Source organism: Pristis pectinata, chromosome 10, assembly GCF_009764475.1.
Source record: "Pristis pectinata isolate sPriPec2 chromosome 10, sPriPec2.1.pri, whole genome shotgun sequence".
In the NCBI taxonomy this organism is placed as follows: Eukaryota; Metazoa; Chordata; class Chondrichthyes; order Rhinopristiformes; family Pristidae; genus Pristis; species Pristis pectinata.
In genome coordinates this window covers 9,766,278-9,792,633 of record NC_067414.1, presented here as the reverse complement: position 1 = coordinate 9,792,633, position 26,356 = coordinate 9,766,278, and the positions used below count along the sequence as shown (strand labels likewise).

The following is a 26,356-nucleotide window of genomic DNA, read 5'->3' as shown; positions in this document are numbered from 1 at the left end:
AGTGGCAGATGGAGTTCAATTTGGAGAAGTGTGAAGTGATACACTTTGGAAGAATGAACTTGAAGGCAGAGTACATGGTTAATGGCAGGATTCTTAGCAGTGTGGAGGAACAGAGAGATCTTGGCGTCCAAGTACATAGGTTCCTCAAAGTTACCGCACAAGTTAAGAAGGCGTATGGTGTGCTGGCCTTCATTAGTTGGGGGAATTGAGTTCAAGAGCCAAGAGGTAATGTTGCAACGCCGCAAGACTCTGGTTAGACCACACTTGGAATATTGTGTTCAGTTCTGGTCACCACATTATAGGAAGGATGTGGAAGCTTTGGAGAGGGTGCAGAGACTTACAAGGATGCTACCCGAGTTGGAGAGCATGTCTTATGAGGAGAGGTTGAGCGAGTTAGGGCTTTTCTCTTTGGAGTGCTGGAGGATAAGAAGAGACTTGATGGAGGTATACAAGATGAGAGGCAATAGACAGCTACCATGATTTCACCAGGGTGGCAATGGCCAAAACTAGGGGTCACCTGTTTAAAGTGTGTGGAGGAAAGTTCAGGGGAGATATCAGAGGTAGTTTTCTTTTTTAATTACTACACAGAGAGTGGTGGGTGCCTAGAATGCACTTCCAGGAATGGTGGTAGGGGCCGATATAATAGGGTCATTTAAGAGACTATTAGATAGGCACATAGACGAAAGAAAAATAGAGGGTTATAGGAGGTGAAGTAGAGAGGGGGATAGATTGAATGGGAAAGTTTATATAAGTCAGCACAACATCATGGGCCGAAGGGCCCATACTGTGCTGTACTGTTCTATGTTCATTAACAGTGATAACACTACCAAAGACAGCTTGAATCAAGCAGCACTTATTCACCTATAATCTGCTCACCAATATCCAGTTTGGGTTGCACCGTTCTGCTTCAGACCTCATAGCCTTCATGAGGTGAGTGACTGCCCTTGATTTCATGGCAGCATTTGACTGAATGTGGCATCAAGCTTCCTTGGTAAAACTATAGTAAATGTGCATCAATGGGGGAAAAAAAACTACAGTACTCAAGTCATACCCACATAAAAGATCTGGCAACTCAAAACTGAGAATCCATGGAGTGCAGTGATAGATGCTACTCCTATCTGCCATTCCAGCAAAGCCAGCATCCCCTGGCTTTGTTGGAATGGCAGATTAAGGGCTATGCTGAGCCATAATATTACAGATTGTGTTGGCTTACATTTCTGCTGCTGTTGTGACTGTTGGAGATTGATCACTGCAGGAGTTACTCAATGCAGTGTCTTTAATCTGCAGCTGCTTCATCAATGACCTTCCTCCCAAGGTACCATCAGATGGAGGAATGTTTGCTGATCATTACACAATGATTAATTCCATTCACAATTACTCAAATGAAGCAGCCCATGCCTATATACAGCAAGACCTAAACGACATTCAGGCACGGGCTAACAAGTGGCAAGTAACATTCACACCACTACAATGCCAATCAACTATTTCCATGACTGACTTCCCCAAAATCATTACCCTGCAAGTGGGGGGTGTCACCATTTACCAAAAGGGCAGCAAGGTGGCACAGTGGTTAGTGTTGCAGCCTCACAGCTCCAGCAATCCAGATTATATCCTAATCTTGGATGTTGTCCGTGGAGAGTTGGACATTCTCCGTGACCATGTGGGTTTCCCCGGGTGCTCCAGTTTCCTTCCTGATCCCAAAAGGCATATTGCTTGGCTACCTCTAGTATTGTGGGTGGGAGAAAAATTGAGCAGAGTTAACAGGCGTGCAAAAGAGAAAGCAGCTACAGGGAAATAAACAGGGAATGGGACAGATGGGATCATTCCAAGAGCCCACAGACTCAATGAATTAAATGGCCTTTATCCTTCTAATGCTATGATGAAATATCTAGAGCTCGATGAACGAGCCACATAAAACCAATGTCTATGCAAACAGGTCAGAGACTGGATATCTTGCACCAAGTGACTTACCTCCTAATATCACAAGGCCATCAACGAGGTACAAGTCACGAGTATGATTGAATACCCACTGCTTTCCTAGATACCCATTGCCTTCCTAGCAAGACCAAAAACTCTCAAGAAGCTTGACACCAAAGCATTCCACTTGATTGGTACTCTATCAACATTCATTCCTTCCATCCATCACAGTGTACCATCCAGAAAATGAACAGGAGTTACTCACCAGGCTACCCTAAAGCATCTCCCAAACCTGCAACTTCTACCACAAAGTAGAACACCACCGGCTGCAGATTCCCCTCCAAGTCACATTCCATCCTGACTTGGAAGTGTATCACCAGTTCTTCATCCAAGGACTTAAATCCTGGAACTCTCACCCCAACAGCACTGTGGGAATACCATCATCAGTAGGACCACAGAAGTTCAAATTCATGGTTCATCACAACCTTCAAGGGGTGTTAGAGATGGGAAATAAATGTTGGACTGCCAGCAACGCCCAGGTCCTAAAAAATAAGTAAAAATTATATAAAAGATGTTCACCAGGATGATCCTAGGTATGGAGAGATGGTCTTAAGAAAGGTCAAATCTGTACCACTGGAGTTTAGAAGAATGAGAGGTGATCAATTTGAAACACAAGATTCTTAGTGGCGTTGACAGGGTGCATGTTTGGAGAATGTTTCCCCTTGTAGACCTGAAGGCAATGGTTCAAGATGAGGAAGAATTTCTCTGTATTGCAAAGTCTTTGGAATTCCTGACACAGAAAGTTGTGGATGCCGAATCCTTAAATATATTCAAAGCCAAGATGGGAAAGATTTTTATTTAAATCAATAAGGGAATCGAGGGTTACAGAGAGAGGGAAGGAAAGTGAACTTGAGCAAAAATTGGATCAGCCACAAAAGGTGGAGTAAGCTCGAGAAGCAAATTTGCACACTCCAGTTCCTGTTTCTTAAAGATCTCTGTACTGCCAAACCTTCTGTGCAATGTTGGATTGCTATCTCATCAGGTGAGGTATGTTACATTACCAATGCTTTCTGCTGGCAAGATGCAACTGTATGTTTTCAAGTTCTGTTGATGCAAACTGCAGATTACACCTGGATAAGTAAATCTGGAAAACGATGCTATTAAAAATAGCAAGTGAAAATGCAACTGTTAAAGTCATCTCTATGAGGTAAAGAAATAAGCACTCGTTTCACACCCCTCTCCCCCAATGTGCAGCTCTGCCTAAAAGAAAAAGTGCTCCTAAAATGCAGGGGTGTTCAGAAATGGTTGAAAAACCAAACCCAAATACTGCTGCTGCTCAAGGAAAGACAAAACCAGATTATTGAACAGATTAGATAATGATACCAACATATGCCAAATAATTCCCCAACTGTTGGCATAAATGTAACTTTTCTTCAGCTGAAAATAATAGCTTTGAAATAACATATCAGCTCCAACCCCAGGCTTTCAAGAGCATCCTGCCTCTCTCTTGGTTAAAATTCTTAAGTTTACAGATATGATAGTGTAAAATATGTAATGTTTAAAATCTTTCAAGTCTTACTGTTGTCAATTTTATTTAGGTTTGATCTAAATAGATATAATGACCTGGGATGAAATGTTATTTGGCTGGAAACCAAAAATAAAATTGTCTGTCTTTTCAATTTAAAAATGATTTTCTTTCCTGCTGCTAGGTTGCACAATTTAAACAAACCAAAAAAAGGGGGGTTCAAATCAGCAACTTCTGGTGAGTCTAGCTGGGAGGAACATCAAAACTTATAATCCTTTGTTTTAACCAGGTAGGTTATCAAGCATTAAATCTTGCACTAAATGTAGCTATCCAGGCTGTGCAAGAATCTAGGTTCCCGAGGATAGTTCTAAGAGTAGAATCAGTACTTGGCTCTTTTCACAGAAAAGTGATGGCTCTTTGATCTATTAGAGGAACTTGCATAATAATTAAAACTTTAGATACAAAAGCTGTGTTTACCAATGCAATCTTCTCATTTGGATGGGACAGAGAAACAAGAATATTCTATATTAAGAGTCCACTTGTTCCTTCAATAACCAGGAAGCTGTTTGATCACTGCTGGGATTATATTAGTTGTGAATTCTCTGTAACAGGGTGGGCCATGAGCAAGCTGTCATTTTTCATCATTTTGCAGTAAAGTAAGATCACCACACTATCCAACTCCAAACTACTTGGTGCAACACTTAACAATGCCTGGACCTTTAAGGACCAGCTCCATAAAAAACTGCAAAGACCATGAATCAATCAAGTGAACAGTGCATGAACATATTGAATGTGCTGGGATGCTATTGCAGAGTACATAGCATTGTGAATCCAGCTAAGTCATAAGCTCTCATTCCAAATATTTAGCTGCCTGGCTGAATTTCACAATCACTGGAACTAAAAACTACACCTATTCAATGATTACTGATGCTGGCCAATACCACTTCCACCCCCCTCCCCCCACCAAGATATGTATATGCCATGATATAGATACATGAAAAGTTACTTGCAATAAAAATAGCATAATTATCTCCATCCACAAAGACATAACAATTCTTGCACTAAACTCCAAGGTCTCCCAGAAACCATTCTGGAAATGCACACAAAACTTTCAAGACATGACAGTACAGTGGCTGGGGAGTAGCATGGTAAAAATCCACAGCCCAGAATAAAGATTTTATTTTTCACCTAGCAGCAAAGCTACCTTAGCTTTATCTGGCAGGGAAATCATAAGAGGACTCCAAATCAGATCCACACAGGGTGGCAGCTATGGCCATGATGCACAAATAAGTAGTTCCACAGGATACAACTGTAGCAGGAACTTTTGTACCTCTTTCCACTAGAACTTTTGTATCTCTTTCCACTAGAAAATTTGATGGCAATATAACTGAGATAACTCCCTACCCTCAAGCAAATTATAACAGCTCCTCCAAACCAGCTATACAAAAGCAGCAGCAGCCCACAATGTACTGTCCTCACTAAATATTGAACTTCTCAATTTATTCAAAAGAAACAGGATTATCTTAACATAGTCAAGTCTTACAAAACTGGGAATAGTTCATTGGAACATCTCCATTTGATCCAGAGTAGCTTTTCCTAATATTTGATTAAATATTTTAGCTAAATTTTACATTATGCAGGGGGAGGAAAAAAAAAGTCCTGCTAACTGATGATCAAAATTAAACTGAATCAACAATTCCAAATAACTTTGAATTTCCATCTTTTCCTAGTTATTAAGTATTTTAAGTACACAATAATTACAAAACACCTTTAACATAGTAAAGGTATACTAAGGCATTTCATGGGAATGTTAAATCAGATAAAAATCAGATACCAAGGCACAAAGAAATATTAGGTGGCAACCAAAAGAAAAATTCAGGTTTAAGAAGCAATCTTTGAGATTTTTCTTCAGGAATCCCAATTCAAAACATGTCATTGAACAATTCAAAAACATTAGGGAGAGGAAGTAATTTAGCAGCAGATTTAACCATTTAGAAAATGTGTGTAAAAATTCCTGTAATGAATTGGAGGTGCTTCTTATGTTAAATAGCTAAATGCAAACATGCTCAAAAAAATCAATGTTTTAATAAAATTAAACATTAAGGAAATCTGTGTTCAAAGCATTTTACGATTACACAACTAATGGTTAAAATTTTGCTTCAAGCCTTAACTTTACATTCAGCACCAATGAACAGTGTGTTATGCGGAATGTAGTGTGCATCCACTGTCAGTAAAATAAAACATTCCTATGCATTCTATTCCCTACCAATCTCCACCTTAAGTTCTCCCCACCATGCGTTCCTCCAACTGGTTCCCACTGCCCCCCACCCCAAACACCTTTCTCCAACCCCCACTTGTGAATGTGCACATGTATCTGTGTAAGTATAATGCAGTGGACCATTTTATTCCAGTCTGCCCATGACACATTTCAACATGAAGAAGCCTCTGATTCAGCTAATTAACTGCAAATTCTAACAGTGTTCCATGGTAAGCAGAGGTGAACAAATCCCTTCTCAGATTGCTAGAGTAAGAACCGTGACCAAACCATCTGCAACCCCTCCAAAATTCCCACCCCCATTCAAGGAGCAAGTAACATACCAACCACAAAAATAGTGAAGGTATCATCAAGACTATGGTTCCCACTTGGGAAAAGCACAGTTCCTTCCTAATGTTTAACTCATCAGCATAAAATTAGCACAATAAGCACACTGCAACTGCAATGAAACCCAAATAGGGATGACTTCACATGCAATGGTTTTAAAAATGGTTTACACAATCCATCAACAACTGGTGTCATAGACTTGAAGAGCAACGCCTCAGCTTCAAATGATTATCCCAGTGGCTCAAGATCATTAGCAGACGTAATAGAAATATTTAAATGTTCTGAAGGCAATTTGGAATGAAACTAGTGAACAGGATGCAAATGGAGTTAGACTTTTCAAAGAACCATGTCATATTCTTCCCATTGCTACACAAGGCTCAATCTCTCACCAACTCTAACAGGGAATAAAAATAGCAACCAAAATCACTGAAAACTTTTTTCCAAAACTATGAACTGGAGGTCATGAAGGCATATTCTAGCTCATGAAAAGTAGTAATACATTTAGGATAGAAAATGTATACCATTCAACGAAAATAAGTTTTCCCAATAACATTTTTATAACCTTTTTTAAAAACCTTTTTTCAGTGCATCAGGCAAGCAACCACTCATTTTAGCTTGCCACATAAATGAAACACCTTCCTTCCAAGCTCCATATTGAATTGTCACCATACAAAATTTTTGATCTCGAAACAAGTGCATTTGGGAATTAGTGTTTACATGAGAATAATTTCAGAAAAGATCCACGTCAATTTTATGGGGAAGGACAATTAGTTATCCAATTAGGATCAGATACAACTGCTGAATATATATAATAATCCATTTAAAAAAAAGTTTAGATATTAGGACCTATTAAGAGAATCTGAACATTCTAACTGATCTACTTTAAAAGGTGGGGGTGGGGAGGGAAGAGAATCCATGTTTCAAATTCAAAGCAGCTGCATCTTAATGTTTACTGTAATACCACAAAGCTGCCCAAAATTTGACTGATCACAAGGCCATTTGTTCCAACACTGATCTTCTGAGGTTCTTCAATTTAATTTGCACAGACGTCAGGTTACATTTTCACTAAATACTTTGGAGCACCATTACTGTACACATTCCTTCTAAACTAATTATCCCCATATCTAAAAATAATTTGTTTTAGAAAATTTGTGAAGCCACATTCAGGCAAGTTACATTAAAATCTCCCCAATGCAGCATCAAATTTTTATGCACATAATCCATTTACTTTTTTTGTCACAGAATGATCAAAAATTGAGCTTACTTTATTTAAAAAAAGGACCTTAATTATGGAGAAACACGATCTATACACTTCCACTACCATAAGCCAAGCTGCAGTCGTGTAAAAATTTAGTTTTAGACAATGAATAAAAAGCTTGTTACGTTCTTTATTCATTATCCACCACTTTCAAGAATACTCATTTTAGTAACCAGCACCTTTTTATAATTTTGTATCTGCAATATTGCATTGTCAATTATCCCAATTTACTTAATGACTAAATATTATAGTTTAAGTTGCAGCACTCTGCAACGGTTCACTACCCTGCACTTAAGACGACAAGTTATACTCATTCATTCTTTGATGTAGTTCTATAGTTGTTTGGACTATGTAGCAACAACCTGTTCAGTTTGCTCTGATGTACAGCATACAGTTAGTTCCTTCAGATCATAGGTTTCATGCAGTTTCAGGCTCCATGCCCCATGCTATCCAAGGGAAGACTGAGCAGAATGATACTACCCAACCCCAAAGCAACTTTCTACTGTACATGGAGTTGAATGGTGCAGCAATTTTAGCCATTTTTAGATACTGATACCTTAACCATTAACAATTTACTAAAAATAAAGCACAACTAGGATCAATTTTCAATGCTATCAGATTAAAGAATTTCTCAAGTCACAGGGTACATTTGCACAGCCATCGTCACAGATCCCATCGTTAGCAACGCCACTACAGAGCAAGGCACTCAATGAATGGAAGGAATTGAAGACTGGAGATAATCAACCGTTGCCCTGACAACTTCTAAATCCAAAGACTGAGCTTATTTAAGGCCAGTAGAACATCAAGAATAACCTTTTCCCCTTCAGCACTTATTTTTCAACAGCTGTTGTATTGAAATAAGGAAGCATCACACAGTAGAACCCACCTTACCAGACAATAACAAGGTCACATGAATGTTGTAAAAAATATAATCTTATAAAACATTAGTTTTGATATTCTAGTGCCTTTTATTCTGCACATTCAAAATTGTCAGTAATCAAATAATTTACATCATCTTCCAGAAATTGACAGTTTACCTTTATGCTAGGCATATTAATATAGATAAATTGTACCAAATATTGTTTCTAGCTAAGCAATTTTTATTCAAATTGACAATTGTTATACCAATATCTTAAATGTATTTGCCCCAAAGTAGACAAAAACCTTATTTTTATTTACAAGATTATGAAGCAATTAGTTTCTACCGAGAATAATTTATGTACAACATTGCCAAATATCATATATACGCATTGTAAACTATTCAGAGTTGTACGAAATGGTTTTACTTTAAAGCATTACACTACTTTTCAGATCCATCTCGCAATCTATGCCTACTCTGCAAATATTATCTCCAGCTTACTACACTTGATCCTGATAAGTGATCGATCACAAGGAACAAGGTTATTAACCAACACCCTTCTATGAAGACAAAAATCTTCTGCACTGTTACCATGACAAACATCGCCAGTAGTAACTGTACAGTATTAACGAGACAAATCTAGCCGAAATTACAAATCTCAGATATTAGGCACATTGTACATTTAGATTATTACTCATTTTTTTCAGAGCAAGTGTAAACTACAGCTCGATTAGTTAAATGAACAACGGATATAATTGATTACATTGTTCTTAGTAAGTGACAGCGTTATCATTTCGAGCTGGAAGGAGATATTTTCGTCGCAGATTATTGCAATGAGTTAGCTAGTGGGGACTGATAAATCCCAGTGAAAATGATGTATGGTGTTAATATTTTCACTGAAACAGCTGGTAAACTTGATGGGAGTATTGATCAACAACACGAAATGCGCCGCAAACGTCCGTTTCTTCCCCACCCCCCCCCCCCCATATGATAATCTTTTACAGTTTCAATAAAACATTTTTAATCGAAGCTAATCGTTTAACTTGCAGAGTCAAACTGGTCATAGTTTAATTGTACATTTACATATAAGCAATAAATTTAAAAACCTGCGGGAAAAAAGTAAACAGTGCAGAGCAAAAAAATGTGTGGGAAGTGTTTCCGTACAAAGTGAACCCAAAATCCTGACCATAGTGTAATTCAAAGCCATCTAGCGGACAAAGTTAGAAGACAGAAAAGACACCAACAAAACCAATTCCACAACACATCAACCGATCCCTCCAACTTCCAGAGAAACAGGGATGCGCAATTAGGATCTCAGTAGGACTCCGGACTACACGCACCCGTCAACAATAACATCGAATTAAATACATTATTACATATATTCAACCGTTGATATACTTGATCTTAATCTCAGGATCCTTTGGGATTGAAGGTTTTCAGGTAGGCGAGTGAGGGGCAGCAGAAATCTTCCGTATTTAAAGGACGGGGCACAAACCCTTTTGTTTCATTCCCAATTTAATTTCGATTAAAGCAGAGAGCAGGAGTATTCGCACACACAACATAAATCACCCGGCCGCGGCCCGCTTGCTGAACCGATAGTAGCACCTGACCCCAGAGCCTGCTGGCTCCGGGAAAAGGTCCCGCGATCGCAGCATTCAGCCTGTTCTCCTTCACGAGGAATACAACCACCCGCAGGACGACGGGTTGTTATCCTGCCTTGGGGGAAAGAGGGGGAAGCTGATCTGCTAATGATCTTTTTTTTTGCAGTGGGGGAAGGGTGTGAACTGCCTTTTAAGAGGGGATGGGGGGGGAGGCGGAATCTGAACAATTTTTTTGGGGCGGGGAGGATTAGACACGATTGCTGGGAAATGTTATCCTGGATCCGCGGGGGATTTGGGGGGGGGGGGGGGAGAGATGGAAAGAAAGCATTGTTCAGATGCGAGGTGGGGGGGGGGGAGAGAAGAGAGAAAAGTCTTTTCCCTTTCTAGGCAGACTTCTAGGGAGCGGGAAGGGTGGACAAGGCGTAGGAACATTTCTTGGGGTATTTCGGGACAGGATCGAAGGGAGGAGAGTGGGTGAAAGGGATGAAAGACCGGGCAGTTTTCAGGAGTGGGCGGTGAGGGGGCTGAAGGTGGGCCGGTGGGGTGCACTAAAATAGGGGAGGGGGCGAGTTGTGCCGGGGGAAGGGAAATACTTCTAGCGGTTTGCCAGTCCACTCTGGTTGGGGGAAGACTCGGGCAACGGGGGGAGGTAAGCACTGGCCCGGGTAACGACTCTCCGACCTTCAACTTGTCAACAAGCCCACAGCTCCCTCACTCCTCCTCCGCCGCCTTCTCCTACCTGACAGCCGCCGCCACCGCCGCGCCGCGGGGCCGAGCCGCACGTGCACGCGAGGAGACCCTCCACACAAACCGCACCATGGAACTGTCAGCGGATCCGAGATCCCGCTGCCGCTCCAAACGCCGGCCTCACAGCAGCAGCAGCAGCAGCACCACCTCCCGCGGCCAGCAGGCTGGAAACTTTTCACATTCTCCCGCACCTCAACACAACCTGGCGACCGATGTTCCGCCCCCTCGCCCGCTGGCGCTGCGCTCCTCCCATTGGCTGCTCCTAGCCCTCACTCTCTTGCTATTGGATGAAGTCTGGCCTTTAGCTCCACCCATTGGCTGCTCCTTACCCTCACTCTCCTGCTATTGGATGTAAATTAGCCTTTAGCTCCACCCTTTGGCCGCTCGATGGCCCTTCCCTCCCCCCATTGGCTGCCTCCGGCCCTCAGCTCTCTTGCTATTCGCCGTCCTCTGGCCTCCCTCTTCTCCTATTGGCCACCCGCCGGCTTTCCCCCTCCCCTCAAAACATTGGCCTGCTCTGCATATTCGTAAATGGGACTCCGCCCACAACTCTCCCTCGGTCAAACGTAACGGTCGCTCCCGCGCCCGTTCCCTTTCGCGCAGCTTGAAGTCCAGAGGCAGGATGGGATTTGTAGTCCAGAGGGTGAAGGAGACCCCCCCCCCCACTGGCCTGAATAGGGACTACAGCTCCCAGACATCAATGCGCTCAAAAGTACCGTGATCCTTTGTGGAGCGGTGTTGCCAAGGTTTCGGCTGTAATCCCGGTGTAGGGATCGGTCCTCCCAACGCCGGTGCCCTCGGGAGGGGCGGGAAACAACCGCCATGGGTACAGCCGCCGAAGTGGAGATGCTGTTCTCCTTGGAGCTGTTGGTCGAATGCGTGAACGTTGGACCTGGGACCCACCTGGAGTCCGGCCCTTTGCTGGCGGTGGCCTTCAGGCTGCTGGACTTCCCCACTCTCCTGGTCCGTCAGACCGAGCTGGAGAACCTGCGGCGGGGCCGGGAGAGGGAGAGGGAGGGTCCCGAGCGACTGCCGGGCGGCACTGACGTCCCTTTCGATAAAGGCAAGTCCTGCCTGTTCAAGATGGGGCTGTCGGCCCTTCACCGCCATCTGACCACCACCCCCCTGTACGCCATGCTGCTAGACGTGTCACCGCGGGTACCCAAGCTGGTGGGAAGTTGCCTGATCTCGATGGCGGGTGCGGTGGAGAAAATCAGGCTGGATGTGGAGGAACGCGGCATTGCCACGCCATCCGTGCAAGGGAAGAGAGGGCTGTACCCTCTTTATAACTTGATGGGCGTCAAGATTGGCCACATCTCTGCAGGATATAGACTAATGAGTTTGGGAGTTGGTTTGCTGCCTCATATTCCAGAAAACGAGGTTCTAAGAGCTAAAATGCGAGACACAGACTTTCCACACCTGCCCAGTGAAGAACGACGTGTGCCAGAACGAGGGGAGAGCAGGAAGGTCGCAGATCAAGGCACTGGGCACATTCTGTCTGACTCTGAAAAATGCCCCGACCATGTGCCGGGTGACCAGGCTGTTCAACCTAATCAGTTTGACCAGAGCGAAGAGCCTGTCATCATTTCTGTGTTAAAGGGGAAACGTAACCCGGAAAAATTGGCAAAAGAAGCACCCATGAAGCACAAGATGAGACAACAGGTTCTGGAATCCGAACCAACTGTAGATATAAAAGTGGACAACGTTTTTTGTCCGCCCCCCATGTACTACAGTCAGTCAAAGGATGGGCCCAAAGAGAAGATATCTGAAATCTGGAAAACAGCGGAACCTAAGGAGGAATCGATTCTGCTCGAGGAACTGGATTCAAATGAAAGTGATGAATTGTTCGATATGAGCCAAAGTTTAAGTGATTTTAGGTTGCCCGAAAGTCGCTCAGAAGCTGCAGCCACGTTAAAGACACAAGTTCAAACGAGCCCCGCTATTCCTGATGCAGGTAATACCATCAGACAGTTTCCTCTGCTGAATGCGCTCCTACTGGAACTTTCTTTGCTACATCATGACCAATTACCTCGACGGATTCCTCTTGCTGTTCATCCTCAGCTTGCTTGGCTTTACAGTGGTTTGAAGAACGAATCGCCCGAATTTCATAAAACGACCAAATCAACATCGCAACGTCCGAAGTTTGCCAATCCAGACTTTAAGCAACGGAAGGAAGTTCAAAAGCAACCTGTATCTCCCAGAGTCTTCGATAAAGAAAATAACCCGAAGCTACTTAACGCAAAGAAAGGTTCGGAACATTCCAAAAGAAAGTTGATGTATGGGTTAACAAATACATTGCGGTTAAGGCTCCGACAGAAAAATCCAGATATGTTGATACTACATGAAAAGAAAGAGTTGTCCAGAAAGAGAGAACTGGAACAACTAAAAGAAAAGAAGACTGTGCGAAAACGCCCTGAAGGCAAAAGGGAAAGGAGTTCTTCAATTCTTCAAAAAGATCAACAATTTTCTGGTGGCAGATTTAAAGAAAACATTGAAACATTGATTCAAAGCAGCATTGAACCTGACGCAACTCATTCTTCAAAGGTTCTAAGAAATGGAAAGCTTATGAACAAAAGTAACTTTGAAGCAACTTTGACACGTGAATGTGCCACTAGAGCAGGAGGGATGCCTGTTCAACCTCCGGGTCCATTAAATTGCCGTGTAGAGATTTCGGATTTACAGAGAGCAAATGACAGGGGCCTTTACCGAAAAGATATAAAAATCAGACTGCCTGAAATATTCAGCCACGATTCGGACCACAGTGTGAATGAGAATTGTAATAAAGCGGTGGATTTACTGCAGACTCCATATATGAATCCTGGTCTTGCTAGTGATCCAACAATAGTTGAAGACATTAATGCACGGATTTCTTATAGTAGCTGCGATGAACCCAAGTATTCAGAGGACTTCACAAGCCCGGAACCAACGGGCAACTCGGGAGATTTTACCAGTCCCGAACCTACAAGCAGACTTGCAGATACTTTAGGTAGCAGTACAGAAGCTGCAACCATTAGGGTGAAGCATAAATATTCTAACAATGAATTGGACTCTAGCCTTTCCAAATATTCCAGTGACAATCAGGGGACAGCTCAAAGTGAGACAGAAGATGATTCAGTCCCATTACCAGCACCATTCAAGCAATCTCCAATACAGTCTGTAAAAAGTATAATCCTTGTAAGAAGTCGCCAACAGAACATGACATTGTCTTCAATAACCTCAAATCTATCTGATGGAGCAACCAGCTCAACAGGGGAAAATCAACTGAAAAAAATACTGAATCTATCAACCAAACAAGAGACTGAGAAACAATTGAAGTCAACTGTTCAGTGGGGTTCCAGATCAGACATCAATCCAGCTAGCACTGAGGTTCCCCAACTTTCAAGTTCAAGGAATGGTCACAGGTCATTAGAGGAGAGCCAGTCTTTGGGGACATCTCAAGTGAGCTCATACGCACCATCCAGTGTGTCTGATCTTGTCTGTGGTGGACTTGAAATGAACACAAAGGATATTCAAAGAGATGAAATTAATGAATTGGGAAGGGCAGGAATAATTAATGAATGCAGACACATTTCTGAACTAGTAGCCAACAAACTTCCTGGATATACTTTATGATATTATCACCAAAGTTCTTGAGCTTTCCACTATGTCACTGTGTGCTCAGCAAAATAAAACTGTATTGTAACTTCTTACATTTTGCTTACCCTTGAGAACATTTTATCTGCAAAATATGCAATTTATCATATATGTGACAAAATTTGTACTAGAAAGAAATGCAATTTTGGACCTCATCTGAAACTATTCTACTTCTCACTCTCTCTTACTACTTTGACACAGGGAACAACACCCTCCTTAAATGCCTTTCCTCCACTGTTCAATCTGGTGCTTTCCTTGTTTTCTACCTATTCAATTGTAGCATGAATATTTCTAACAATTACTCCACTTTCCAATCTTAGACCTTAACTGAGGTCCAACATAGTCCCCTTCACTTCATCCTCTACATGCTGTCCCTTGCAAGCATCACTTGTTTGATCAGGTTCGAAATGCATGCAAACAAGTTGCATCCTTGTCTGCCAACATTTTTCATGAGCCTGCTATTGCTTATGTTGTAAAATATTTGTTTCACAATCACCCTGTAGTGTTGTAAAATTCTACGATTAAACTTTGGAGGAAAGAAAGGCATTGTTTTCACACCCATCAGAAATTCTCTGCAACATGGTTAGTGTAACGCTATTACAGTGTCAGCGACCTGGGTTCAGAGGGCATGCTATGTTGGTGCCGGAAGAGTGGCGACACTTGCAGGCTGCCCCCAGCACATTCTCAGTAATGCAAAAGGATGCATTTCACAGTGTTTCAATGTACATGTGACTAATAAATAAATATTTAAATATCTAATAAATATCAACTCCGTTCCTATCTTCTGCCACCATCTCAGCTGAATCAAACTCTGCATTCAATCTGACCCAAGATGGACTTGGGCCCTTAATACCATCATTACAGATTCTCTGTTTCCACCACCTGCCTCTGCTCCTAACTCAGTTTGTCTGATGGTCCTGGATTCCCCTTCCATGCCTTCATCAAGCTTCCAGACTCGATCCTTCCATTATTTTCTGGACTAGTTTTCATTATTTCACACAATCTCCTTTAACTTCATCTTGTCTGAATTCTCCCAAGCAGACTCTGTTCCACACGATGTACCACTTGTGCATCATCCTGGTTCTTACTGAACTTTCGCAACTAGTTTTTCAGAAGTTCAATTTTTAAATTAAATAGTATCCTTGTGTTTAAATCCTCCATAACCTGTAAGTACAGCAAGTGCTAAGATTTTGCAATAACCCTAATTCTGAACTCCCTCTTTTTCTGACTCTATCTTGTACACTGCTCCCCACTTTTGCCACTTCATCCCACCTTTCGATGCTGGCGCTTCAGTCACAAGTATCATGTACTTCTCTATTAAACTTTCATTGCTAAATGATATAATTAGCAATTTCTACTAAAAGTGGAGTGTGATATAGGCCAATTTAACTTTAATAGATCAGGGAAAGTATCACAAATTGTCCGATAAATCAATTTTTGTGGGTAACATGAAATAAAATCAGAAAATAACAAGTGCTTTTTGGGTTTTGTATTCATGGTGAAAAGAAGATGTTAATGCTTCAAGTGTAAATTGGTTTTTATGAAAGATTACAGCCAAAATGTGCATTTGTCAACTAAATGCAATTGTGTCGAAAGCTATCTTGCCTTTTGCTTTACAAATCCTGACTTACTTAGTGTATAGTTTCAGTTTTTTTCAGACCTACAGAATTTGCGAGCTTTTTTCTTTTTGTTTGAACATATCAGAATGTCTATTTATGTCATTTGTTTTTGTCACTTAACAATTGCATGTCTAGCAGCACCATAACCCTGTTTGAATGGCAACTTAGCGTGACAGGAACTCTAGATGAGGACAGTTGTTCCATTCTGATCTTGCTGGCATTTAGATGTAAAGCAAACCTAGATGCTTCTAATATTCTTAATCTACCTGATTCCAGGGCTGTTTTCATGACAGCAGTTGTCATCTGAAGTGGCGGTTACATTTGGCATAATGCAATATGTAATGCTTAACATACAACCACCACCAACTCAGTGTAACATGCCAATGGAAACTGTTGGTAACCTGCATTCACTATCCAGTCCATTCTGTAGTTGTCTCAGATAAGAGAAGCTGCTGCTCTAGTGATTAGCTTCAGGCTCCTGAACCATGATTGCACTCTTCTATCCTCAGCAACTAATCTTAGCACCCAGCACAATAATTTACAGGCACCCAAATGGATGTTCACATACATTTGTTGATTACAGATAACCTGCAGTTTGATGCAGTGGAAACTTTTACAGCTATTGAAGAAAATGGGGCTGTGGTAGATGTATCAATATTACAACATGAGTGCTACTACTTATATTACAGCCTTAGGGTATCTGCCATCCAATTAAAAATTGCCCTGTCCTTAAAGGCCTTAACATGTTTCAGCCAGAGTTTCTTTTCCACCTGGAGGTTGCAAGTGATGTGATTTGGGTAGAGATCTAGGGAGATAGACCTGTATATGATTATTTTTTTAATGCCACTTACAGCATCCATTTTGCTCTTGCACCCATAAGCAGTGGCTTCTAAAACATTTCTATGACAAATAATCATATTGATGTTTAACTTGAATCAAATCAGCCTAGTAGGAAAGCCCTATGCATCTCATAATTTCCTCATCCATTAAACACAAGGTATCTGCAACCCTTGATGCACCCAAACTTCACCTGAGTTTTTCTTTAATAATTTAACCATATAGAAAACAACAGCTTACATTTGAACGTTACTTTTAGCATAGTGTAAAAAGAAATCTCAAGCAACTTCACGTTAAAATATGTAGACAAAATTTGTTACCAAACAGCAATTATTAAGAGTTATTAGAACAGGTAACAAAAAAACTTAATCAAAGTAGTAGCTTTTATTGGAGTTCTTAGAGACCAAGAAAGAGTTGAGGATGGATGTTCCAGAGGTTAAGATCTTGATGGCTAAATGCATGGTTACTGATTGTGTAGGAGTGAAAATTACACATGCATAAGAGATCAGAATTGAAAGAGCAGATAAATCCTGATCAATTGTAGAGCTCGAGAAGGTTTCTGAGACAGGGAGAGACATCATGAAGGGATTTAAAAGTAAGGATTGGAATTTCTCGTCAGTTCCTGAAATAATGTTTGGACTGATCATAAATTAAATATTTTTAGCATATGATTGGTTATTACTACCTATCCACAGCCCATCCACTTTGTAGTCTAAATAGTAAATATTGGTAGATCATGTAAGACTTGTTCCTATTAACAAACTGGAAAGGATTCCTTATAAAAAATTTGGCTATTTGGTTAGTGAAAGAAACAGAACTCTTTTCAGATAAAATAGTTCTTTTTTCAAGATTAACATGGGGAGGGGAAAGTAGAATTCAGAAATAAAATTAATAAACTTTAACTGTCCTAGAGGCTTTAACAAGTCAATGTTCAACAACATGCATCTCTGATCACTGATTTCTGCATTTCTCCTTCCAAAAATACCAAAAAAATGCAGTGCATAATATTCATCACAATGCCATGTGTCACACATAACTGGTTTATGGGCGTTTTCATCATTTTTCTTTTAATCTCGCATTCAGTTTTCAGACTTTTCTTGATTAATTAATCCAGAATAGGAAGATCTAATGTTCACAACAGTTCACAAAAAACTGGAATGGATCTCGATAAGTAACTATTAACATGCTGTATACTGACAATATATTGTTACTGGTCAATCTACTCAGGACAATCAGAAGCAGAATATCTCATTTCATTATGGTTTCTGAGATTCAGCAAGCCTCAAATTATCGCTTTTCATTGATCAGCAAGACTGTCACAATTTTTAATGTCCCCAAGGAAAGATAGACATATTTATATAGCACCCTTCATAACCTTGGGATTTCCCAGAGCATTTTACAGCTAATGAAGTGCTTTTGATGCATTGTCATTGTTGTAATACTATCTAATTTCAGCTCAATATGAACGTGTGCTTATTGTATATGATACGTGCCAAGGTCAAGGAGACACCCCTAATTGATTTGGAAATGGAGCAACAAGACAAAGATTCATTTTTGTCCATTGATGTCATGCTTGATGCTTATCAAAGTGAAGCTATCAGTTGCAGAAAGTGAATGTGTGTACAAAGCAAAAGACACGCTTAGATAGTTTAGCATAAAACATTCCAAGGTAGAAAACAAAAGCAACTACATCAGCTAAATGCTGATAGATCTTAAACTGGAAGGAATCACTCATAGTGGCACATTAAAGGGTTAATATGGATCAAATGTTTTATTGGATGAGTTTTGTTTCTTTCTAATATTAAAATGTTCTCATTCAATTTCCTGCTGGTTAATAGGAGCACCCCCAAATGTTTGCAAATGAGGGTTTGCCATGCTATTAATTAATTTACTTTAAATTCTTAGTCCTGACTTTATAGCAAATGTCAATTTTACACTTTTATAGTTTATATGTGATAACTGTCTGTTTTAGTTTTTTTTAAAACCAATACAAAGTTATTTGTATTGCTTTATATCATATCTAAATAGAGAAATAAGTGTGTACCAATTATCATTGTTATTTTAAGTTGGTGTAGCAAACACAGATGTTTACTTAACATTTTTGTCAACAAGCAGCTGCAGAATTCTGTGAAATGTGATAGTAATTGCCAGATGTGTTGGTTGCTATTATAGTCCCAGAAATATCTCCCTATTCCACAGCAGAAATTCCAAATGTACCATGGAAGACATTTGACATGTGATAATACATTTTTTACAGCCCATCACTTTCAGTTTATTATACACATGGTGTCTTGTGTCTGATTTTCTGTTTGGTTGATTACCTGAGTGATTGGTGTGAAGGCACAAATAGAAACTCATTTCAGAAAAGCAAACTGCACAAGAGTTCTTATATATTGTGATAAGTTACAGAACTCTGGACCTAAATATTGCATTTTCACACTGTGCAATCATTCAGGATTTTTCTGGATAGTCTGATTATTACATTTCATGATGTGTGTCTTGAAAATTTATAGCCACTGTAATCTGAAATCATTCTGAGTAAATCAGGTTGACTTCAAGTTATTTACATAAGTTCATTAAAACAATTTTTAAAAGACTGGAGGTAATTTTTCATATGTAACTTAAAAAGAAGAGAATAAGTGTGTGTTCTTGCTAATGTTGTCTGTTGTTACATCTGACATGTAATACTTTCCTCTTAATTATGTGGGTATCATTGCCTAAACTCTAGGTGTGTCCAAAAAACTGAAACTGGAAGCATCACTTGATTTTAAGGAAGATTTGTCCCATGGTCCAAAAGAAATCAGCAACATATATATATATATATATATATATATATATATATATACACACACATATATATATATATATAGCTCATTAATTTTAGATATAATATAAATACTGCTTAAGCATCAGAAAAATACTATATATTGATATCTGATTTTTTTTCTTTAGTTTACAATCTCCATACAGCTCCCTTCTTCAAAGAGGAACCTTAGGTCAGTTTAGTGAATCTTCAGCACTGGGGCCATCATGTATAATCCATGCCCACCTAACAAGAAGTGCAAGTCTTTAAGGTAAAATGGTCCCCCAGCTATTTCTGTCCACTGAAAGGGGAAATTCCTTTGTGTTGGTCATAATGTAACAATTTATACAATAAGTGCAATGACTGCTTTCAAGTTAATTTAGCCTCAGCATAAGCACGGTGGTGTAGCGGTTAGCATAACGCTATTAGCGGCAGTGACCCCGGTTCAATTCCGGCCGCTGTCTGTAAGGAGTTTGTATGTTCTCCCCATAACTGCGTGGGTTTCCTCCAGGTGCTCCACTTTCCTCCCACATTCCAAAGACGTAGGGGTTAGGAGCGGTGGGCATGTTATGGTGGCGACACTTGCGGGCTGCCCCCAGAAACATTCTACGCAAAGATGCATTTCACTGTGTGTTTCGATGTACATGTGACTCATGAAGAAATCTTATAACCGCCCCATCCTTTCCTCCACTGCTCAAACAATTCATCTCAGAAAAGGCAAATACAGTATTTTGAGATTTACAAGATCCTTTTAGATAACTTGGGCCTCTCAAAAGCCTAGTCAAAGAAATAGATTTTAAGGCACTTCTTAAGGGAAGCAGAAGAGATGCAGAGAGACTTAGGGAAGGAATTCCAGAGCGTCAGCTTTTGCAGATGAAAGATTAAATTCAGAAGGTTTAGAGAAGATATTATTCAAGATTTTTAAGAGAAAAGATAAATTTAATCCAATAAACTTCTCTCCAACTAGTTTATAAACATTGGAGGGAACTGTACTGTACAGACATTCAAATTTTTTGAAAGTACTTGATGATGACACAAGGCAACCGAAGTAGAAGTAAGTCGCTTGCTTCTTCCGGGACATTGATGGTAGTAATGTTTCAGCAAAACCTATTTTATGATGATTGGATAAAATGAAAATATTTTAAAACAACAAAAAAAATCATTCATCTCAAACTATAAGTAAGGACACGTGTGCACAGGCCAAGATTTCTGTCTCCATAATTGTCCAGATGCCATATCCACATTAATCCTTGCTATAGATCCTCTTTGAATCATACTAATCCATTCTTCCTAATGAATACATTGGTTGATTGTGCAGCACATACTCTGTGGAAAAAATTCCTACGTGCCTATGTAACGTTTACATAGAATTACACAGGAGTCAATATTGACTATAGTCATGACAACAGCAGGAGAGATGTTTAAAAATATTTGGAAATGTGTAACCTGCCATGTATAGGTCTGTCATCATTTTTATGGCAATGATTGCAAGGCATGCATACATACTTTTATGAAGCCGGGCACTTATTAAATAAGGATCCCACTGAGCATTTGGAAAGCATTGCAATATGCAGTTAGAAATGAATCTGGGATCCTTTAGTTCCAAGTGATTTTTGGAGATCTTGCCAGCCAGGAAGAGCAGAGTGCTCTTTCTGTTCCCCAAAGGAAGCCTTGAACCTCTCTTTTGCCAATCATGACCCATTTCACAACTGTGTGGTGGATCCCTTCTCATTGGACATTTTCATTTGATCAGGAACAGCTACATGAATTTCTAAAAGGCAGGTCATCCCTAATAAATCTGACTGGGGTTTTTAAAGTGTTGACTATAGATGATGTTTTTGGGTGTTACTTATAAGGACAGAGAGTAGTCGCTCATATGAGAATCAGCTAAAATTGCAAATCATGGAATTGAAAGGGGATTATTGGCCTGATTAAGGAATTGGCTTAGCTCAGAAAATAGCAAGTAGGAATAATGGGCATTTACTCCAATTGGCAGGGCACAATTAGTAGGTTCCTGCAATTAAGATTGTGGCTACAACTATATTATATTTATAAGAATACAGAAGTATAAAATTAAATATTCTCCATATTTATGAATGACTTGGCTGAAGGGATGGAAAGCCGCATATCCAGGTTTACCAGTGATACATGTATTTGGAAGCACTAAATCACAAATAAATGTAAATAAATTAAGTGAAGAAGTGTGTCTATGACAAATTAATTTCAATGAAGTCAAAAATAATTTCAACGGGTTGAAAAGCTAGAAACAGTGGTAGTACAACATTGATCTATGTATGTTGATTATTCAAACGTCCTGAACAGCCATAGAAAATAATAAAAAATAGAATGCAGGTCTTTATATTCAGATGATTAGCATACAAGTGTGTAGAAGTTATGGTGTAACTAAACAGACTCCTGCTAGACTGCACCTAGAGGAAGCATTTCAGTTCACCACACTCTTAGGAAAGAATGTCTTGGAAGGAAAGCAGCATATGGTTACCAGTATGATACCTGGATTCCAAAGATTAAATTAACCAATGAAAGATAGAAGGTGAAGGGGCAACTTGATTGAAGTTTTCAAGAATATTAAGGGGAACACACAATAGAGAGAGAGAAAAAATATTTTTGCCGGATGAGGAGTCCAGTCTTAAAAATGAGGGGCTATAATTACAAATTAGAGCCAGGACTTTCAGGAATGATGTTAGGAAATATTTCTGCATAGAAAGAGTGCAAGGTTTAGAACTATAATCTCTAAAAAGTAACTGATACTAGATCAAATACTAATTTTAATTTTGTGATGGATAGGGTTTTATTAACTGAGGTGTTATGGGAGAAGGGGCAAACCTGGTATGCAGAGTTAAATACAGATAAGCTATGCTCTGAATGAAAGGTGAAACGGGTTTAAGGAATTAAGTAATCTGTTCATTGTCCTCCCCTTCATAATTTTAAAGATCTTTATCAGGTCTCATATAGTCTTTATCAGGGATAATCCCCTAGTTTGCTCCATCCTTGCTGAAGGTAGCATTCTCTCATAACATGTTTATAAATGGTTTCTGCACATTTTTATATGAACCTGTTGACAACATAATAGAATGAAGGTTCACAAAATGTGACCAAACATTCAACAAATCATTATAGTTCCACCCTCCAGGAACAGTAACATTCTACTGGATTTGCATTCATACAGCAATACACAAAATACTGGAGGAGCATGGAGACAAGTGGACAGTCGACTTTTCATAGACAGTACAGTACAGTACGGGCCTTTTGGCCCACAATGTTGTGCCAATCTATATAAACACCTCCTCCATGATCAATCTAACCCTTTCCTTCTGCACAGCCCATATCCCTCCAGTTTTCTTACTTCCATGTGCTTATCTAAGAGCCTTTTAAATGCCCCTATTGTATCAGCCTTTGCAACCAGGCATCAGTCACTCTCTGTGTAAAGAACCTACCTCTGACATCTCCCCTGAACATTCCTCCTCTGACCTTAAATGGATGTCCTCTGGTATTGGCTATTACCGCCCTGGGGAAAAGGTGCTGGCTGTCCACTCTACTTATGCCCCTCATAATCTTGTACACCTCTATCAAGTCACCTCTCACCCTGTGTTGCTCCAAAGAGAAAAGCCCTAGTTCGCTCACCCTTTCCTCATAGGACATGTTCTCTAATCCAGGCAGCATCCTGGTAAATCTCCTCTACACCCTCTCTGAAGCCTCCACATCCTTCTTATAATGAGGTGACCAGAACTGAACACAATACTCCAAGTGTGGTCTATAGAGCTGCAACATTAGCATGTGGCTCTTGAACTCAACCCCCCAACTAATGAATGCCAGCACACCATACACCTTCTTAACCACCCTATCATCATGTGTGGCAACTTTGAGGGATTGATGGACTTGGACTCCAAGATCTCTCTGTTCCTCCACACTGCTCAGAATCCTGCCATTAATTTGTACTCCGCCTTCATATTCGTTCTTCCAAAGTGTACCACTTCACACTTTTCTGGATTGAACTCCATCTGTCACTTCTCCAACCAAATCTGCATGCTGTCTATATCCTATTGTAAGCTATGACAACCTTCTACACTATCCACAACACCTCCAACCTTTGTGTCATCCACAAACTTACTAATCCATCCCTCCACTTCCTCATCCAAGTCATTTATAAAAATCACAAAGAGTAGGGGTGCCAGAACAGAACCCTGCGGAACACCACTGGTCACCAACCTCCATGCAGAATATTCTCCATCTACTACCACCCTCCGCCTTCTATGGGCAAGCCAATTCTGAATCCACACAGCAAGTCTCCATGGATCCCATGTCTCATGACTTTCTGGATGAGCCTACCATGAGGAACCTCGTCAAACACTTTACTAAAGTCCATATACACCACATCCACCACTCTACCCTTCATCTATTTGTTTTGTCACCTCCTCAAAAAACTCAATTAGGCTCATGAGGCATGACCTGCCCCTCACAAAGCCATGATGACTACCCCTTACAAGACTATGCTTCTCCAAATCCTCATAAATCCTGTCCCTAGGGATCCTCTCCAATAGCTTGCCCATCACTGACATAAGACTCACTGGTCTATAATTCCCAGGATTATCCCTATTATCTTTCTTGAACAAAGGAACAACATTGGCCATCCTCCAATTATCTGGTACCACTCCTGTGGGCAGGGAGCATGCAAATATTATCATCAATGCCCCAGCAATCTCTTCCCTCACCTCCCATAGTAACCTGGTGTATATTCCATCTGGTCCTGTGGACATATCTATCCGAATGTTTTTCAGAAGTTCCAGTACTACCCCTTTCTTAACCTCAACATGCTCTAGCACATTAGCCTGTTCTACGCTGACCTCACGTTTGTCAAAGTCTCTCTCCCTAGTGAATACCGAAGTAAAGTATTCATTAAGGACCTCCCCTACCTCCTCTGCCTCCAGGCACATTTTTCCCCAATTATCCCTGAGTGGTCCTACCCTTACTCTAGTCATCCTCCTGTTCCTCACGTACATATAGAATGCCTTGGGGTTTTCCTTAATTCTACTCATGAGAAGGCCTTAATGTCCCTTAACAGCTCTCCTAAGTCCCTTCTTAAGCTCCTTCCTGGCTACCTTATAATTTTCAAGAGACCTGCCTAATTTTTGCTTCCTAAAGCTCAAGTATGCTTCCTTCTTGACTAAATACTTCACCTCTCTTGTCAACCATGGTTCGTTTACCCTACCATCCTTTCCCTATCTCAGTGGGACAAACCTATATGGAACTATAAATAGCCTATAAATAGCCTCCATATTTCTTCTGTGCATTTCCCTAAGAACTTCTGTTCCCAATTTACACTCCCAATATCCTGCCTGATGATGTCATAATGAGCCCTCCCCCAATTAAAAACTTACCCACATCATCTGCTCCTATACCTGTCCATGGCTATGTGAAAGGTCAGGGATTTGTGGTCACTATCTCCGAACTGCTCGCCCACTAACAGGTCTGTCACCTAACCAGGTTCATTGCCCAGTACTAGATCCAGTATGGCCTCTCCTCTAGTCGGCCTGTCCATGTACTGTGTCAGGAATCCTTCCTGGACACACCTGACAAATTCTGCCCCATCTAAACCTTTTGCACTATGCAGGTGCCAATCAATATTAGGGAAGTTGAAGTCTCCCATGACAACAACCCTGTTATTTTTGCACCTTTCCAAAATCTCCCTACTTATCTGTTCCTCAGTGTCCTGGTGGCTATTGGGGAGGATACTTCCAAAACAGCGATCGTTCCCTTCCTGTTTCTAACTTCCACCCACACTGACTCAGTAGATAATCCCTCCACAATGTCCTCCCTTTCTGCAGCTTTGATACTATCCCTGATTAGCAATGCCAATCTACCACTCCCCCCCCCCAAATACCTCCTTCCCTATCCTTTTTGAAATATCTAAACCCCAGAACGTCAAGCAGCCAATCCTGCCCTTGCAACGGCCAAATCTCCCAAATCTCTGTAATGGCCACAACATCGAAATTCCACGTTTCGGGTCGAGACCCTTCCTCAGGGTTGGCATTCATACATGCAGATTTGGAAAAGTAGCCGAATTGAAAGACTATTCTGGTGTCGGAAGTAGGAAAGATTTGACTTCAATAAACATAACACAAGTATATAAAATGTGCAGTTTGTAATGTAATCTCAATCCAGTAGCATTATTTCTTCAGAATAATAGGAGAAAGCTAGAGGGAGGAAAATATAATAGAGTGGACAACAAAAGATACCCAATTAAACCTTTCTGCCTGACAGTTAGACAAACAAGACCATGTTTTCAATTTGCTTGCATTGCACTTAAACTGAGTAAGGCATAGCTCCAACATTCATTATCACTAGTCTCACACTACCAAAACAATCCTTGTTACAATTACTAACATACATATGCAATTCCCTTAAAAGTCAAAAACCTATGATTCAGTACAGTTGAATAATAGTGAGGGCAGTAAGCATGGACTAAAGTAGAGACTTCCTCTCTTTCATGACCCATGGCACATACAGGTTACTAATTTAACCCATACTCATGTATCAAGAATATGGCGAATTCACAACTGACACTTTCCACTACCTATTTTTTTTAGCACACTGTTGGTTCACTATCCTGTTTTGTATCTTTGAGGTAATTTTCATGTTGCTGTTTGTGGTTATGTTCTGTGTAGAAAATTTTAAAAGATATTTTGTAGAAATAATGCACTATGACATTATTTCCATGAATCAATTGTAAAAAGGTTTGATAAAGATCATCAGGATTTCTAATACATGCAAAAATCATTCCTCCCACACTCTGCATGAGACAAGTCTTTCCAGTCCTCTTGCACTCTTTTTGTTTCATTACAAAAACTTTCATAGTTGCAATGTAAAATCATTAATTAAATTTGCTGTGCGTGAGTTCCTGAAGCTCCTTGCTTCTGGTGCTGAGTAGTGTGCTTTG

At 40.4% G+C, this 26,356-nt stretch overlaps 2 protein-coding genes and 1 long non-coding RNA gene across 3 annotated transcripts in view; 2 read left to right on the top strand and 1 right to left on the bottom strand.

Annotated features, from left to right (window-relative positions):
- LOC127574891 (signal-induced proliferation-associated 1-like protein 2) overlaps positions 1 to 10,705 on the bottom strand; it is a 441,777-nt gene extending 431,072 nt beyond the window's left edge. Inside the window, 1 exon segment of the mRNA XM_052024377.1 lies at positions 10,502 to 10,705. The gene's annotated coding sequence lies outside the window, so the exon portion shown is untranslated.
- Positions 1 to 26,356, top strand: part of LOC127574917 (uncharacterized) — a 792,285-nt gene that overhangs the window by 432,960 nt on the left and 332,969 nt on the right. The gene's annotated exons all lie outside the window — the stretch shown is intronic.
- Positions 11,258 to 14,899, top strand: map10 (microtubule associated protein 10). Its single transcript, XM_052024379.1, has one exon. The coding sequence runs from the start codon at positions 11,332 to 11,334 to the stop codon at positions 14,119 to 14,121; it is 2,790 nt and encodes a 929-aa protein (XP_051880339.1). The 5' UTR covers positions 11,258 to 11,331; the 3' UTR covers positions 14,122 to 14,899.